The 18,947-nt window shown below is 44.9% G+C and overlaps 1 protein-coding gene across 4 annotated transcripts in view; it reads right to left on the reverse strand.

The window, feature by feature from the left end:
* Positions 1-18,947, reverse strand: part of Sf3b3 (splicing factor 3b subunit 3) — a 61,243-nt gene that overhangs the window by 35,441 nt on the left and 6,855 nt on the right. For all 4 annotated transcript variants that reach the window (XM_084590004.1, XM_084590005.1, XM_084590003.1 and 1 more), the window contains exons 5-7: positions 13,744-13,885; positions 12,090-12,202; positions 8,160-8,222 (exon numbers count right to left, since the gene is read on the reverse strand). In XM_084590004.1, the coding sequence (XP_084446130.1) occupies positions 8,160-8,222; positions 12,090-12,202; positions 13,744-13,885 (318 nt within the window). The remainder of the gene's footprint in view (positions 1-8,159; positions 8,223-12,089; positions 12,203-13,743; positions 13,886-18,947) is intronic.

Consider the following 18,947-nt stretch of genomic DNA (forward strand, 5'->3'; position numbering starts at 1 on the left):
GGCATCACGTCTCCGCCGTCTCCCCGCGGCTCGGGCGCGCCGAGCAGACGCCGTCGGCCAGTTCCACCAATGCGGTGACGCCTTATCGTCACGTGCACCCCGAAAGCCAATGGGATTGCAAATGCCACGTTTTCTTTCTTGCTATTTTTTATGCGACCAATGGGCGAATGTAAACAGCAGAGGCGGCAATTTGAAAACGAAAGGCGGCTCTTTCGAATGAGACCAAGATGGCTACGGTGCCGCGCACAAAATGGGAGCTACGCCTCGCGGAAAATGGTTGTTTCGGGGGTCGTTTTCGACCCAAATTTGGGCAACATCGATTATATAAATTGGCATTGTGACTAAAATACCGACCCTAGAGATCAAAAACTTAGCAGATAGGTAGATAAAGAGCTACTGATTTCGCAAATCACATTTTCTAAAAAGTGATTTTTTCGCGATTTTTTGGTCCCCCCTTAAATGGTTGCGCTTTATTTATGATATTTGGTTTGCACTCACGAACCTTGTGACGCGAATGGGGTGATCTGTGCAGTAGTGTCAGTCGAGCCATAGCTACAATCACTTCTGTACTGCATTTCCGACATATCTTCGTTATTAATAATAATAATAATAATAATTGGTTCACTTATGGCCAATTTGCGAAAATCTGTAAAAGCATCTCAGAAAGGCATGTTTTTCAATGCCGCCCTCACCCTCGAAAAGAAAAAAAAGGCCTCGTTCCTAGATATTTTCTTGGTCAATCTAAAAATGAAAAGGTAGCTGTGTACACTTAGGGCACATTCACACATCAGTCTCGATCGCGGACGTCACATCTGTTGATTTGGTTGCTTTCAGAGCACTCACAAAGCAGGGAGAGAGCACAGGAAATTGGCAAAACTAGAGACGCGGGGAGCGAAGAGCAGGATAGCCTTCCATCCTCTTCACTTTTTATGCATGGTGTTAAACCACTGTACTTTTTTGATGCCTCTCCAAGCCGTCTTTGTCAACTGTCAGCATTTCTCAGTTTACGAAGAAAGGGGAAATTGGCTCTTTTCGTTTCCACAAAGAATGCGAGACTTCTCGGAACGCTGTCATGTGGTTGGAAAACAGGTCTTGCGGACACGCTTCCAAAGCAATCTGCAAAGTTTCACACGTGAGCCTCGTCTTTTGGTGCTTCGTTTACTATTGTGGCTTCCCATGGCACAATGCTACTTAGTACATCCGTTTCGCATCAGCGGAAGCGTTTTTGTATCGCCAAATAACCGCCAGGCACAATGCAATCGCCGCGCGTGCACAGGAAGCTAGCGGAGCGTCTGCTCCGGCAAAGCCCCATCGTTTCACATTTCGCCACCCCGCCAGGAATGCGGCGCTGCCGTCACGCGGCGAAACTTGAGCTTGGGTTCTTTATAACTGCTTACGCTTCGTGGGGCTCACAGTCGATTTTGCGAAGATTTAAAAAAAAAGAAAAGAAAATGATGGTTGTAATATGCCTGCATTGGCCCATTTTCCAGCATGCTTACGTCCTATGAGTTTAAAGCTTTTGGTGGGACTTCAGGTCATCTGCAAGCGGCTGTGCCAGTTCATTGAACAAAAATAATTGCGTGCATGCTAGTCGAGACTCATCATTATCAAGGCAAAAATTGCTAAGAGGTGTATGTACGAAGGAGTGCCGCATATTGTGCCGGATGCGAATATGGCAATCGCAAGATTTGAGGCAAACATTTTGCACAGCAGCGGACAGCTTCCCGCCGCTCCACGCAGCAGTTAGACCCGGATGAAAGGAGCGCTTTTGCCCACCAAGCCCGGCGCGCCCCCCTCATCACGTGCCTTCCTGACACGCACTTTGTTTGCAAACAGGAGAGGTCTATTAGCATTGCCCCATTGATCGGCGCGATCATTTTGAAAGACCGAGACAAGATTTTCAAACCTCAGAGAGCACTGAAGATGAGGTCATATCGAACTCAGATGTCTTTTTGCACATGAACAAAGTCCTTAATTTTATCACTCAGTGCAATCACGTACCCAATGAGGTGTTGCACAAAGAGGAAGGTGCAGGTGCTGTAGTGCACGGTCATGTTTGGTGACGCAGCAGAAGAAAATAACTGATTTCTTCGAATAAATCAGCTTTGAAGTTAGTGCAACATTTTGTTTACTTTGTACATTTGAGGTTTTGCTTGTCTACACACGTGCCTACTGCCAAGGTACGTCATTTTCATACCGAGGTTTGACCGCTGGCTAATAATCGTGGATTTTTCATTACAATAATATTTCAAAATAAATTATCTTTTGCAGTCCCACGGGATTCGTTATATTCAGATTTGATTGCACTACGTTAGAAATTTCGTCAAACTGTCGAACCAGTCGAACCCAGATAATTAGAACTTTGGATATGCAGTAAAATCCCGATGATACGAATCCAGTTGATCCGAATTTCGGGATGATACAAATTCGCGAAATTCCCCGGCCGCAGTGCATTGTGTAAAATGTGCAAAATTTCGTATGTTCCGAACACTCTCCGACGGCACTATGGATGATATGAATGCGCCAAATGCGACCGCAACATTGAGCCCTACGCACCGCCTGCACAGCGTTGACTCTGCAATCGCAGCCGCACACGCATCACGAGCAGTTTACGGTGACACGTGGTCCACACCTCGCCGACATTGCGATTGTCTGTCGGGTTCATGTCACGAAAAGCTTTCAGTGGCGCGTGGCCCCCAAACTGCAGACGTCGGGACCGCAGCAGCTGGTGGCGGCATACGCGGTGGGCGCGCACAAACCGCACATCGCTGGCTCCGCAATCGTGATCCGCGAGCAGTTTGTGGCACCGCACAGCCTGCATGTTGCCATTTCCTGCTGTGCTGTACGTACCGCGAGAAGTATGCAGAGGCGGGCGGACTGCAGATTGTCGGCATCGCAATCGTTTTCCATGCCGCAAAACATTTGCAGAGGCGAGCGGCCATGAGTAGTAGCCGGTGGTGCACGCGGCGGACATGTACAGGCCACGCACATCGCAGACTTCGCGACCACTAGTCGCGCTGTTTGCATCGCGAGCAGTCTGCGGCGCCATCTCTTGTCATGCTGTATGCGCCGCGAGAAGTCCGCGGAGGCACGCGACCGACATGTCGCCAACGTCGCGATCGCCTGTTGCGCTGTGTGCGCTACGAGTGGAGAGCTGTGACCGCACAAATGTAATAAATTTTCTCAGACGTAAACAGATCTGCGCGATTGCCTTTCCTATGCTTCTGCATACTCATTTTCTTTCGTTTTGATAATACGAATCTTTTCGCGACCCCGTGAGATTCGTATCAGCGAGGTTCTACTGTATCAAATTCATGAAATATTCCCTTGAAAATCCCATGTAAAAGTATAGGAAAGCTGCGTCGTATATTGAACTTGAATTTCACCAGTCGTTCAATATATATCAAACTCTACACCACGCACTGGAAAGTGCGCCTTCCCCAAAGACGATCATATTACCCTCAGCCATTTGCCACGTGATGTTTTCAAGCCACGGGTGGAAGGAATGAGACAGAACAGTTTGGAGACTGCTGGTCTGGAGCAGCGCCGCACCCTTTCCACAAAGGCACATGCATCTGCGGTCATCGATTGTCACGTGCCAGCATGCAAGTCATGTGCGTGAAGGAACGAGAGGGAATCGCTTCGGCAACGGCCCATACGAAGCAGACGCAGCCAATGCAGCCGTGGTGTTCGGGAGAGGGGAAACAACGCGATACAGAGAAGCGCAAGGGTGTGCCCATTTTTCCGTCAAGCTTTCTCTCTCTCTCCTTCCTCTCTCTCCATTTCTAACGTGCAGTGTAGCGTAAGCTAGGCGGTTGCGCACGTTAAGAAGCGACAGATATATATATATATATTTTTGCGAGTCGACCATTCTTGTAGTCATGCTGAACGTGCAGCTGGCGTAGCATAAGCTATGGCAGCTGTGGTCGTTAAGTGGCAAAAATTTTTTTCTTTTGCAAAAGTCATCTATCCTTGCATCTGTGAATCAACAAAAAAACACGCGATCAGCTGCAATCATGACATCGCCTTTTAGCATTGTTCACTTCAAACATTCACGCTTTCCAATGATTTTTTGGCAATGGACTATGCCCGCCCCAAGCGCAGCGTGATAAATCGAACTGGGCTTGTGTGATCAAGCCATCACGGGCACTCTGCCAAGTTCGCTCCCAGCCACTACAGTGGCTAGCATCAAAAGTACAGTAAAAGCTTGTTAATTCGGACTTCTAGGGACCATAAGATATGTACGAATTAACCGAATGTCCGAATTATCGAGAGAACAACAACAACAAAAAAAAAGAACATGCACGATTTTATCTCAACATACCTTTATTACTTAAGGGGGGACGCGACCTTTGAAAACCGAAAAATCGCGAAACAGTCGATTTTTGGAAAATTATATATTCCGGTAGTATGTCTTATAAACTACCATTTCTGTAATTACCAATGCCCAACTCATCGTAGAAATACTCGAAATTAATTATTTAACAAGCGGCGGCAGCCGCGGAGCAGCGAGCAAGCGCCGAAAATTCCCAAACTTCGCGCGCGCGCGCCATGCTTCTCCCGCCGAATTGAGCGCCGCCATCTTGGTCTTGTTTTGTTTGTGAATTCTTGCGCTTTCTTCTGCCACCCTCGGCAGCGGCGACGGCGGCGCGGTCGAGGCATGGCTTGCTACCGATTGAGAGCCTCGTGGCGGCTTTCAAGTTTCCCGCGCTCGAATTCATGGCTGCGATTGGGCAAAGCGCGCGCTCCGCGAGAACGCAGGGGATCGGGCGACTACTATTGGCTGCTGCGGCCGCTGACGCGAAGGTCTCCGCCTCCCCGCGTCGTCTGCTACGGCTCTTTGCTTGCTATCATTGTTGGCTGTCTTTGTACTTCGTACGTTCTGTTCGCCTTTCGCCATTTTTGCGATCGCCGGATTTATATCTCTCATCGTGCCCTCTGAACGGTTTCGTGCAACGTGTTAAACGTTGCATGGTCGCTCACGATGCCTCGAGGTGCGACACGCATTCAATGCAAACTTGGCTAGTCTTTTTTTTTTTTTTTTTCGTTTCGGCGCTTATGCCGCGGAAGATAACCCGGGAAGTCGCTTGTCGCGTTTGGGCCGCTCCTCGTTCCTCCGGCGAGATGCCGCGATAGATAAACCGGGAAACCGCTTGCTGCGTCTGCGCCGCCCATCATGCTAGGGCGAAATGCCGCGGGGGAATCGGGAATGCCGATTGTCGCGGCTTGCAGAGCACAGGATCGACGGATCTTGGCATGTGGAAAGTGGTCCGCGGCACCAAGGCGTTCGCTGTAGCCGATCGGCTAGTCGCACTGATGTTCGCTGTAGCTGAGATCGACGGAGTGCCATAGCCCTAATGTATATTTTGACGGTCGCACCAGACTTGTTCGTGATAATTGAGAGTGTTCGTCTTAAGTGGGGCCGTTATAAGTGGGCTCGACTGTACCTGAATAAATTTTTGAGGGCAAGGCAAGCCCATGTATTCAAAATATTATGTCCGGAATTTGTCATAATTAATTTGGTTAATCAACATAGGTCTAATTGATAACAACAAATCCAATTCTATGCTATTTTTCAACAAGAAAATTTAGAAAAAGGGTTTTGTCTTGCCCTGAAGAACCTATCTAGGAATCAGCATGACAAATTGCACAATGCCAGTGCCTCTCACAATTTCTCCAGGCTTGATATAAAGGACCTATTCGAACCAGTTTGATATGCTTCTGTAACTTGAGAACTAGCGTGCACAATTCTATGAAACTTGGTGGTTTTTCATTTGTTAATGTCATGAGCCTGTCTTGAAAATTTCACCATGATAACTTGAGAAACAAAAAAGTTATTGTTCTCTCAACCTTTGAGAGCAGTTTTCTCAGAATCAATATTTTGCACGGTGTGGCTGCTAGGGAAAGTCGTAGCTCAAGAACCGCTTATTGGATTTTCATGAGGTTTTTTTTGTTATATACCCAAGTAAAATTCTGAGGGCAAAACAATTCGTTTTTTTTCAAAATATTTAATGTGTAATTAGGGGCAGTCAATTAAAATATTGTTAAGTCAGGTGTAAATTTGAACACTAAGTTTGGAGCTGTACTAAAATTTTTCAGAGAGGAAATTTGGAAAAAGGGAATTGTCTTGCCCTGGGGAAACTATCCAGGAATGACCATAACAAATTTCACACTGCTAGCACATTTTGCAAATTCTCCAGGCCCGCCCCTAGAGACCTATGTAAACTATCTTGATATACTCCTCTAATTTGAGAACCGATGAGCCGAGCTCCATGAAACTTCGTAGTTCTTCAAATGTGTGTACTATGAGCATACCCTGAAAATTTCATTCAAATATCTCAAGAAATAAAAAAGTTGGTGTTCAAGGGTAGCCTCCCCCCTTAAAGTAATCACGAATGCTTGTTTGCTTTCCCGCAGAAACCCGCGCGGATACTATTTTCCTCGGTCCTTCCAGGTGCTCAGCAGCGCGCATGCCATCTGCAGTGCCCCAACAAAATTCCTCTAACACAACGAGGGTCTCTGCTGCTTCCTTCACAGTGCGAGGGGGCCGAGGCTGCTCCTCTCGTAGCCCCTCTTCCACCTCCGAATGTTGCCATCGGGGGCAAGTGCGGTGATACCAGCGCACAACAGAGAAGCAATGAGCCGCACAAAAGCGAGCAGTCTTCAATACAACAGCGTAGCGCACCGACAGCAGCAAAACGACAAAATGGCACCGCCAGTAACGTCGACTCGTGAAAAAACAAGAAAAAGCGTCCATCCAGCCACAAGTTGAGCCAAGTTGATTAATTTATGTCCATGGCGATGCTGCTTTTGGGTATCGCTATTGCACCGCGTTCGTCTTATTTTTGTTTTCGAGCCTCACTAGCTGCCCGAAGTTGTCCGAATTATCCATTGTGCAGTCAAATCCGTCCGAATTAACGAGAATTTTGTCCCATAGACTCCTATACATAATTCTGGGGACCAGGCGCGAAGGTTGAATTATCCGATTTTCCAAATTAACGGGAGTCGAATTAACGAGCTTTTACTGTATAGTCAAAAGATAAACACGCTGTTACATTATCACTGCGCAGCACCTTGGCGAGCTGCCAAGGACGTGATGGTCAAAACGGGACACACCAACGACTAACGTTTTATTTTTTTCAAATTTTTGGACGGCAAAAGTGGAGGGTGGGTTCATTACGCAAGTGGGTTGATTGTGTGACAATACGGTATCATTTTTCATGATCGCAAGCGGCGTCTCAAGCCGATTCCTATATATTGAACTGTTTCGCAATCCCTCGAGTTCGATATATCCGGGTTCGACTGTATAATATGTTTTGCGATCAACCAGACATGTGCCAACGAGCACTCACGACATGAAAAACTGATCAGCACACTTTCCTGCAGTGCATAGGTGTAAAGAGGCGAAGCATCAAGGAACAACAAATAAGTCAACATACGAGGGGCATGTTCCGACGGAAACATGACTTCGCAAGAAGAAATGTGGCGACTTCTTTGCAATGCCTTAGACCAGTAAGTGTGAACCATTCGTTTGCGTATGAGCGGGTTGGGTCTGGGGGAGGCAACATGAACAAAAATGCGGCGTCTGAGCCATCGCAATGGCTTCTCCACCTGTCATTCGTGTAAAGGGGCAGACCCCGGCTTGTCACTGCCTTCTACAACCTGGATTTGTTACTGCATCTCTTCTGCGCTTAGGACAATGCAAATATGCACTGAACTGTGTGAAACCCACACACACACACACACACAAAAAAGGAGCTGCACACACTTGATGTCGACAAATGCTAATCTACACTTTTATGCAGTGAAAGTCCCAATTCTAAATGCCATTGTACCTCAATTAGCTGTTACATTTTTCAAAATCAGGTAGTTTGGATCATACGTTTTTTTTCTAGTTCTTAAAAAAAAAAAAGAAAGAACGAATCCACGAGGTTTTGCTGTATTCTCCATTATAACAGTCGTACCCCCTGCAAATTGGACTTTTTACACACACAAATAAGTCACAACTCGTCCAGTCTGCCGTTCTTCTGTAGCACCAGCATATAACATGCACATGTTCATTTGGTCAGAAACATAGACACACCAAGGATCCCTTCTTCACACAGATAAACAGCACACACTACAGAAATGGACAGTTCATAAAAACAACAAATACGCACCTTTGTTTTGTGGTTTGCACTGCACACAAATATCATGCCTCGTTCTGGATCATCCAAGTCATTCTGCAGAATAAATCAACCGCTAAGTGAAAACTTTATAAAACACTGAAATCACAATAACCACAATGCTCCAAATTAACTACTCAAGGCTCCTTCAATATAAAACAAAAAGTTGTAAACAATTAATGTTTCATTCTGGCAGGACACAAGTCCCCAGCATAGCTCAATGACATGAGCAGGATAAGCATGACCAGTTGACATAAGATGAAACTGTGTGATTAGCAACCAATTAAAAAGGCAAAAAAGAGCAGCTTTGTCTGGAAACTAGCTGAAGTTCTTAATAAGGCACTCCATTGTAGCATAAAAAAAAAAGAAAAGAGAAAGAAAGCATCAATTATCTCCTTGCATCTTTTGGCACTGTCAGCCAAGTTTACTTATGCTACTCACAATTTGTAACATGCACTGTTAGGTTTGTTTTCTTTAGGCGTCATATTTTCTGCAATATTTTGCAATTCTGGCAGATAGTCACTAGGCAATGATTTCATGGCAAACGTTCCACTACTACAGCAGATCTCAGATACGTCGAACATAGATGTATCAAATTATTGCTTACATCAAACTGTCAGAATACCTCCCCACAAAATTTTATGCAAACTATATAGCAATGATATTCTAACTTATTGAACTTCTGTTAAGTGCTGCACCCCTACAAGTGGCCCTTCCAAGGTCACATTTTGCACACAGAACCGGATCAGCTGTGCACCCTCAGGCACCCTGCTGGCAATGCTAGTGTTGCAAAACCACGTGGCAAAGTCCATGTGAGACGTGCTTAAAGGGACACTAAAAAGAGAAAGGAAGTGGGTTTGCATCGATAGAATGCCAGTTCCTGATTACAAAAAGACCACTCTTACTGAAAACAGAGCTGTTATAAGGTAGTAAAGAAGAATAACAGAAATACAGGTATCGCCACCACAGCCAAACAGCCGAGGCTCGCAACTACAAATCACGTGACGCGCTAGGGATCCCGGAGGCTGACAAATGCGAATTACGTTGCATGTTTGAATGCGGTAGTACGTTTTTTCTCAAAGATGATAACACGCTTTTATCATACGTAAACGACGGTGAAAAGACAACGTAAACGTTGCAAGGCAAATACAAAAATATACTTGGAGGCGCCACAGGCGCCCACTTCAGTTTTGGTTATGTTTCGGCTCAGGCATTTCGTGCGCACTCGGATAGTTTGTTTGAACCTGCAGCGCCTGAATTACGAGCTTGGAGCAGTAGATGCGCTTTGATGGTTCCCATTTGAGCATTCGGAGGCACGAGCGAGCGAAATCCGCTACCGCCGACCCACTCCTTCGTTCACACTTCTGCGCCAACATATCGCCACCGTTGCCGCTTCGACTGCGACCTGACCGCTTGACTGCAGCTACGTACGCCACGAAAAGCATACATATGCTAAGTACCGAAGGAAAAACGCATTATCATTCAATTGTTCACTAAATCATGGCACATCTGACAAACATATAATGCGTCAACAAGACCTTCAACGTGCAATTTGCAGGCGTCGTAAACAAAAGGGGCATACTTGCCGCTCATACCAAGGAGAGCGTCGATAATGTAAAAAGTAAAAACTAAAAATAACGAAGCACCAGAAATACATTACAAAAGATAAAAAAAAAATCTATTTGTAAAAAAAAAAAAAAAAAAAAAAAAAAAAAAAAAAACGCCAGAAGCGGTAAGACTCGAACTCGCTACTGCTTGCTCCGTAACGTTCGGCGCTAACCGCTCGGCTACACCGCGCCACAGGAATCTTGGAAATATTTCTAGGTTTTATGTCATGACCCCATTTACAATAAAGTGTTTCGGCTGCCGGTCTAAATATTACAACTTCTTTATCATCGGCGCATGCTGCCTGCTCTCACGTCTTGCAACTAATGTTCTGGCTGCCTATGCGCACTATATTGTGCACTGGATCCATTTTAACATGTGGAATTTCACAGCGCTGGCAAATGTAGTGGCGCCGGCACTTCGGTCATGTTCTGCTACCGTGGACGTAATTTTCGCTGAACACGGAGCTGTAGCACAAACCTTGAAGGAAAAAAGTGCGACGAAGCTTCAAAACTGACAAGCGCAGCAGCGAGGACACTATTTTGCTGGTAACTAAATCTTATTTGTATGTAAACATGTCAGGAAGCGTTGCGATGACCGAGGGCTCGGTTTGTTTATACACAGTGCAAGAAGGAGCGCAAAAGCTTGAGAAACATGTAAAGTATTGTGCATTACAAGCGCGTTTTTTTTTTCTTCCTTTATGGGCCCATCGCTCAGTAAATTACTCTCTTCATCGTTTTATTTATTTCGGCTGAGGTCGTCATTGCGAGTACGCTGTTGCCAAGTTGGCCCTTGAGGGATGCTACGCCGCGGGCCGTGCTGGCTCGCTAGCTATCACGGAGTCTCCGCTTACGTCATAGTGTGCGTCACTCAACTCCAACTACGTAGTTGGAGGCCACAGTTTGAATTCGACCGGCGGGAACAAGAAAAAACCTCTACTTCTTATCGCAATATCTCAGCAATTATTCGATTTTTTGCTGCCGGATATGCGGCGACAGTGTCACCAAATGTAGTTTATTAGATTTTCATACCATCTTTGGCTGTCTTTAGTGTCCCTTTAAGAGCGGCCTTTGGTCTTGCAAGCTTATTTTCACCAAAACGATGCTACAGAGCAGGGAAGTCAGCGGTGCGCAGGCTGTCATGCAGTAAAACTGAACCACTAGTTAATCAAAAGTACATGGCGGCCTCTGCGTGGCCTGCCTTACTGCTGAAGGCAAGTAGAACTCCACTATACAACAATTTTAAGTGAGATAGTGTCATGTTTATAGTGCACTGAAAACAAAATGTGGTACAGCAGCGATGCCATTTTCACTCTATTCATGTCTGTATAGCCTGTGCTGCACTGATTCCACTTCCAATTCCCGCAATCTCATCGTTTCTGCCGAGCTGCTTTCAGCTCTACTGCAAGCTGCCATGTTGTTTGTTGTCAGAATTTTGGATAGGGTAAGCACTCGTCTCAACATCTGTTATCTTAGCAACATAAAAAGCAATGAAAAGTACCATTAAACCTGGTTATAATGAAATTACAAAATTTCCGCATTTGTTTGTTACATCCAGGTGTTCGCTATATGCAGAATGGAAACAAAATCGGAATTAAATGTAGGGAAAATTACCACGAAAGTGTTTACAGTAGATCCCCATTACTCATAGTTATAGCAGCAGTGAAATGCTCTGCGAATGTGCCGAGGGCGCGGTAAGACTGCGGCACCAGTGGTAGCAACCTCCACCTCCACCCGCGGCTCGCATGTCATGTCTACGAGAGGACTGGGAGAGGGGGTGGCGGAGAAGTCAGAGTCTGCCAGAACTACAATAGCCAGGCTAGGAGAGAGAGCACATGGTTGCACCTCTCCCTTAAAATGTTGTTTAAGTTCGTTTTTTTATTTATTCAGCCATGTCAAACAATTGTTTTTATTTAATAAGTTTGCCATTCTCAATTCCTTTTACAAACATTCTGTTCATTTTCTGTTGCCATTTTTTTTTTTTTCTACAAGTGCACTCTGCTTTCTTGTTCAGCACCATCTAGCTAACCAGGCTATTTTGGTAGCCAGTGGAAAATGGTGCCCGAGTGACTTCGAACAAGACGCTGGTGTCCACAGCAGTTACTACGGCACACAGGCTGAGCATGGACTTAGAAGGTTCACACTTAGCCCTGGCACTTCACAATGTCATTTTCAAAACCAAAATTCAAGCTTGTCCAGAGGACGAAAAGTAGCGTTTCTGTAGATGCCACTTAAGCTTCCGAAAAGTATGTTAGTCGAGCAGTTTTAGAATGAAACAAACTTTCGCACGTAAAGAAAATGTACGCAAGAAATAACGTACCCTCCTCCTAGGAATAGGGCAACGAATGTCAGGCTGATCTCCAAAGTTCTTGTACGTGATGTAGTTTTCAGAACAAATCAACACTCCACTGGGGCCATCACTTCCACCAGGAACTAAATGCACAAAAAGCAACAATCAGTCACTGCTATGCACAACTAAATCCACATTTTGAGACCAATTTTTATGCTGTGCAGTGCACTTTTAATTACACAAACCTTTATTTCAAATAGAAAGTATATAAACCACAGCCTTTGGTTTAATGTGTATAATATTCCAAAACAACTCCCGCTATGAGGGACTCTGTAATGGAGAACTCCAGATATTCTGATCTCCTGGGGTTCTGCCCTCAATGAAACACAGTACAAGGGCGCTTTGCTTTGTGTCTTCATCAAAAGGCAGCCACCGCAGCCGAGCTCAAACCTGCGTCTTTTGAATCAGCAGTCAAGTGCCCTATGGTTATTATATAGGCTTTGCCAAAGTTGCGTCAAGGTGCCGCATAAGCAACCAAGTTATGCAGCGAAGCCATACATTGTTTTTGCAGCAGTTGAGCAGCGGGACTGAAAATCAGTCAGGAAGTGAAGACGGCCCACACTGAAAGCCTTTTTCCTGTACAGCTTGTTTAAGTTATTGATTTTTCATGCTTCATACTACTAATCACAACACTGACTCTATTCTAAGATAGATGATTCAGTCCAAAGGATTACTTGCTTCAAATTCAAAAATAGCTGTTTATGCATCCCCAATTATGCAGACGAAATGCAACGTAACCATTACTGTGTAACAGGTCTACACTAAGCCAGCTGCAAGCACCACAAAGAAGGAGCATTTTCAAGAATTATAGCTCATTCATAGCAGTACAGGATACACATGTTACTATTAAGTACGTCTAGTAAACAAAGCTATTTTCCCACCAGAGAAATCACACACAATAAAAGTAGACGCAGTAGCGAGCGCACTCACTGCCTCAATTGTAATACCCGTACCTCGGCATCCCAACTTCGCTTCAACAGTCTATAGCTGTCTCGTACCAAGTATTCACCAGAATTCTTGACATGTCTTAGAAGTTTCCCTGGTAGTCAAGTACCACCATCCCGAGAAGAAACACCCTCAAACCCCTCAACACTATTACACGCATCTGGTACAGTGTCAGACGACGATGCCACACTAGTACCAGCCACAGATCCCACCACAAGTGTTCAAGCTCAGAGACACCATACGAGATTACTTGCGTACACCACGCTGGCTTCATTCATTAACCACCAGTCACTACTCGCTAATCAATCGGTTAACCAACCACACTATCAAGCACCACTCAGTCAATGAGCCAACATATATACCCTCATTGCAAGACGTGCATAATTTTTCTGGCACGTTTTTTCATCTCATCCTAGAAATAGATGTGCGTTTCGCACTAACACGGCGGCGCCATCTATGCTGGCAGAGATGTATCAGGTCGGCATTCCAGTGGCCTCCATATCGGCGCCTCCCAAATGTTTCCCTGGCAGAGTTTTCACTTAGCCTTGTAGGCTTCCTCTCATACCAGGATATGATGACAGCTTTTCGGCACAACAAGCCCAGCACACTTTTGTGTAATACATTTAATAAATGCCACCATATTTTTAATAACTAGGCAAGAATAATCCACAAAGATCACCTGCTATGAGGAAGTTGCCATGTTCTTCTAAAGGTTCGCTGTATTTACGAACAACATGGTTCAAACCCAAGTCCAGCTCATAAAATGTTAATGTCTGATGCGTGCTTTGAGCAGCTTCACCAGTGGGGTCAGAGTCTGCCTCCTGCATGAGAAATAGATTAAAAACATTAGAAATGCTTCACAACTGCACCAAAACATGATATATCAGCAGCATTTGCAAAAATTAATACTGGATGCATGCAGCGGTGCCACTTGAGCCAAAAGCCTCTGGCACGACAGCCCGGCATATCACGCCTCCATCCCCTCAACCACGACCCACTTCATTGTAGATTTTAACGATATCAGTTCAACACTGCAGCAACGTCACAAACTATACAGAGAAAAACCAGCATGCAAACAATGTCCTTTCCTCTGTTGCACGAGTGCTTCATTGACAGTTCCAGGCTTTAATAGAATCTTCGCAGTAAAATATATTCGAGCAGCACTGCTACATTGATAACTGCATAATAGCAAGATAGAAGAACTGCTTATTAGTCTTTGTGTCTCATTTATTCCTGTAAACCATCAATAATGAAACACTTGCTCGTACAGAGTAGCCAGTAGCGACAAACAAATGCAACTGCAGTCAAACCTCGATGTAACGAACACGCATATACCGAATTATTGAATATATCGAACTTTTCTGAAATATTTTTGTCAAACACACGTATATTTAACTTCCCATAGCAAACGTGGTTCGCCATAAAACGGATATAACGAACTTCACGATGCCAAGCACTACCTCACTTTAATAGCAGGAGGCAGGCTTCGTTGCACTACAAGTGTGTTGTGCAGCACAGCAAACGTTCAGGACTACCTCACAGGCGCTGACAGCGCCACAGATGCCACGTCGGCAATGAGAGTTGACAACCAAGGAAATCGTTCACATCTCATAATCGCTGACAGCACCGCTTCAGCAGCGGTGCAATCGAATGTTGCTTTTGCCCCTGCGTGCTGAAAGCAGTTGGCAATTGTTTCACCTTTCATGCTGTCCCATGCCGCTTTAATGCTCCCAGCAAGTCGATCTTCAAGTCCTGCTTCATACGAAACTTCACGAGAAGAGTGTCAGTCTCCTCTTGTAAACTGCCTTGAAGGCCCTGATTTCATCTCAAGCTTGGTCTCAAGTGCTGCACTTTTTTTTCATGTTCACCGCCATCACAGCACTACGCACACCCGCGCCAACGCAGGTTTTGTTCCAGCAGAGGCCCATACATCAAGTGACGATGGGGACGATGCCGACGAAGCAGAAGCAGAGCTCCGCAAGCTCAATGAGGCCTGGAACGATTTTTCGCGTCTTGTTGGTGACATGCTCGCAACAATGACTGTAGAAGACTGTAGGCGGTGACAACATCGCAGCAACCACGGCTGTACTGACGGACGTCGAAATTGCTGCGGAAGTTTCCGAACATCCCGCAGACGAAGCTCAGGCTGACCCTGCAGACGATGAGAACGTTCCGACTTCACAAGAAGCGCTTACTGCATTGGACTTATACCCCATCAAGCGTGCAAGTTAAAGTGCACTTACGCAGAGTGCACTTCGCAGCTCGAAAGGGACTTTACGCTACGCAGTGCTAAATGGGAAAGCAGAGTGCACTCGCATAAGCACTCGGTAAGAAAGTGGCAACTGAATATATGTTTTAAAAAATAAATTGGAGCCTCCAAGCGCGAAGTTCAGAGAACTGCTTTTTAAAGTAGTAAAACACTCAAAAAATGCTTAAACTTTGACACTAGGCCATGATTCGGAGACCCCCTATCAACAAAAACCATGAACAATAACAACCGCCCCCTAACTGAAAATGGCGTAGCCGCAGTGGCGCACCACGCTTAAGGGGAGATGCTACTCGAAGACACTTTTTCTTTAATATTTGACTTAGAGCTATGAAACTCTGGTGAATAATTCAGTTTTTTATGTTGATTTCAAATCTGCAATTAGGTTTATTGTAAGTTGCATAGTTTTTGTTCTGTTCAGTGACAGTGTGTAAAATATACACTCTTTTGCCCCCCTTCTTTGCCATACTAAACTTCCATAAACACACATCGTTGATGGCTCATTTTGATCCATATAAACTGTAGAGTGCCAAAAACTAATAATAAAGCGCATATTAAGTATGCTAATGACGTGAAAAATTTGAACCTGGCAAGTCTACATTGTCAAGACACCACCATGCGGTAATTTTTTTTTTTTTCTGTAAATATTTGATCAGTATTTATTCTTGAAAGAGATAATGGCACTCCTCATACCTCAGAGAAAATGTGTGCAAAATTTTATTCAGATATGAGCATCAGAAGTACCAAAAACATGAAGGGCAAACGCTGAAAATTGCCCAAAATTGCATTTTGAGAAAAATGCATTTGAAGTTAAAATTGCATGTTTATTTAAAAACGAGAGCTTCAGTTCCGATCAAACTTTGGTTCAAAAGAAGAAAATTGTCCATAAAGCAGCCACTGGCACTAGAAACTTCCTACAGCATATGTCGCTCCCTCATGACCCTTGCGAGTGGACTCCGACATGCGCTTTTTTTCTTCAGTGTGCGGCGATTTGCGTTCGCTTCCGCAGTCAGCTTCAAGGACATTTGTTTCTGCATTGTTATTTCTCTGGATGTGCCAAGCTATGTTGCATTGGCTTGTGGAGTCCAATAATTGAGGAAAATCGCACTAGCTGCTCATATCCAATTCCTATAAAACAGGCCGTCACAGCAGCTTTGACGTTGACGGCGAAGCTTTTATCCTAGCTCCCGCTGTCAATCTCTGCTCGCATCCCTGCACGCCATAACTCACCGCAATCAGTATGTTGTGGAAAGCACACATTGCGGGCAGGCAGAGTTCTCACAGAGTAGTTCAAGAAACGAAGCGAGTCTGCGCTTTGCGGCCGGTTCCCGAATACTGGAAGTCCTGAACGCTGGCTTGGGCAAATCGCGCCGCGCACAAGAACGTTCACCGCTGCCAAGTCAGTAACTACAGATGACGCCTCATCGCACGCTATGCGATGAGGCGTCATCGCATAGCCTTAGAAATGCCCAATCTATTTTCCGAGGCAGTCACACAATCTAACGCCGCTTCAAATTCCTCGAAGGCATCTGAAACGCTGGAGGGATCGGCGTCGGTTCCACTAGGCCTAACTGCCACAGGTCGAGTTGTCACTGGACGAGCCTTCTCTTTCGATTTTCGCCAACGTCCTCTATATTTGTGAACAGAACGGTATTTCACTCCTCGGTGACTGCGCCGGCTCAATTGTGCTTCATCCATGACGAAGATAAAGTTGCCGAACGATCGTCACTCGGAAACGCACCTCGACGTAGCATGGAGCCAGCAAGTGGGCTTCGCCACATGCACGTGCGCGGCGGCCAATAGCGAGGCTCGATTCGTACCACGTGATTTAAAAACCAGTCGCAGCGCTCGAAAAACGCGACGTAGGCATGCTTTTTTTTATTATTGCTTGCGTTTTAGTCGCCGGGCAACTGTGGTGATTGGGAGAATGTGGCTTGGCTGATCTCCTCACGTGATCCGCAACGGCGATCAACTGCGCTATGCCGACCGCGGGACGCTCGAAGATAGCATACTTTCGGTCATTTAACCGCCACCCTGCGCTCTTTAAACGTAATTTTAGCCCATTTCCTGTTTAAACTCAGCTTTGATTTTTGTTTTCATGAAAGTAAAGATACTAAACTTGACAAAACAAGTAAAAACAAAAAAATCGTAATTTTCGAAAAAACCTGCGTTTTTCGACCCGCATCTCCCCTTAATGTGGAAGTTGCGTACGCGGTTACATCACGTTTTTGTTATGTGATATTTAGCTAGTCGCTATTATAACACACTTCCTCAAATGAAAATATGCACAAAACACGTAAAATCAACTTGTATACATATCTTATTACATAATACATTTGTGACGAAGAAATTTCTGCCGGCGAGGCTACGCACTTAGCCCTCAAAGTCTGTTTTGCGAACGCACTCCGACCTGAGTGCACACTTTGGCAAGTGCACTTATGTTACGCTGTTAAGCAGTGGTAGAGTGCACTTTTCGTAAGTGACACTCGCCGTAAGTGCACTTTATTTTGCGTGCTTGGTATTACTGCGCCGCCAATGCAGTGCTATTAAGGGCAGTGGGTTCGCCGTAGTTGAGTGTTTGCAAACTGTGACGGTGTGATACGAAACGCGATCAATACAAAAAAAGCAGGCCACAATAATGCAGTTCTTTGCGCGTAAATAAATGGACGTGACCCAAGTAGGCACCCTCCAAGTTGCTGTGCCTTGGATGGAAAAACAGCGCGACAGACAAACACCACAGCAAAAGAACGCGCTGTTTTTCCGTCCAATATGTTCCACCAACTCGCCCGTTTGGCTATAGTGTTGCTGTGCCTTCTATGATTGAATTTCACTGCTCTTGTGTGTATTTTCTACGAAATTTTATATTACGAATTATGGATAGAGCAAACTATTTTCCTTTTTAACCATTCGTTATAACGAGGTTTCACTGTACTTAGGTTCTGTGTTTTCGACCAATGTTCGTTCCAATGACACTGCACGGCTTGGTGCATTCTGCGCTGAGCCAATGGATGACATTCTTTCTGACCATCGTGGAATTCTTATACTGCTAAAGGGATTGAAAACTTCAAAAGCCACTGGGCCTGATGAACAGTTGACTGAACTTATGCACGATATTGGTTGTTCTTTAGATAAAGGGGGTTCTGTTGACTGCATGTTCCTTGATTTCATGAAAGATGTTGACGTTGTACCACATAATTTGTTATTAGAAAAATTAACATTATATAGCATTAACAGTAAAGTGATACCATGGACAAAAGCGTACCTTCACATAGAAAAAAAAAAAAGTGGTGGTTAGTAGTGAAATCTCAGAAGAAGTTGATGTCACCTCAGGTGTGCCACAAGGGTCAGTTTTGGGACCACTTTTGTTTGTAATTTCTATAAGTGACATTTTCGCTGGTATATCTCCTACATTGAAACTACTATTTGCTGATGATTGTGTTTTGTACCGTACTAACTCTGCTAACTGTGATGCTTCTACAGTGTGACCTTGACAAAATTGCTGATTGGTGTGATAAATGGGGCATGACAATTAATATCCAAAAAAGTGTCTATATGTGTTTTACTAAAAAAAGGTTGCGTTGTAATTTTGTTTAGAGTACTAATTCAGTACATTTGTT

This window comes from Amblyomma maculatum, chromosome 1, assembly GCF_055883805.1.
Source record: "Amblyomma maculatum isolate TAMU_Amacu chromosome 1, ASM5588380v1, whole genome shotgun sequence".
Lineage (NCBI taxonomy): Eukaryota > Metazoa > Arthropoda > Arachnida > Ixodida > Ixodidae > Amblyomma > Amblyomma maculatum.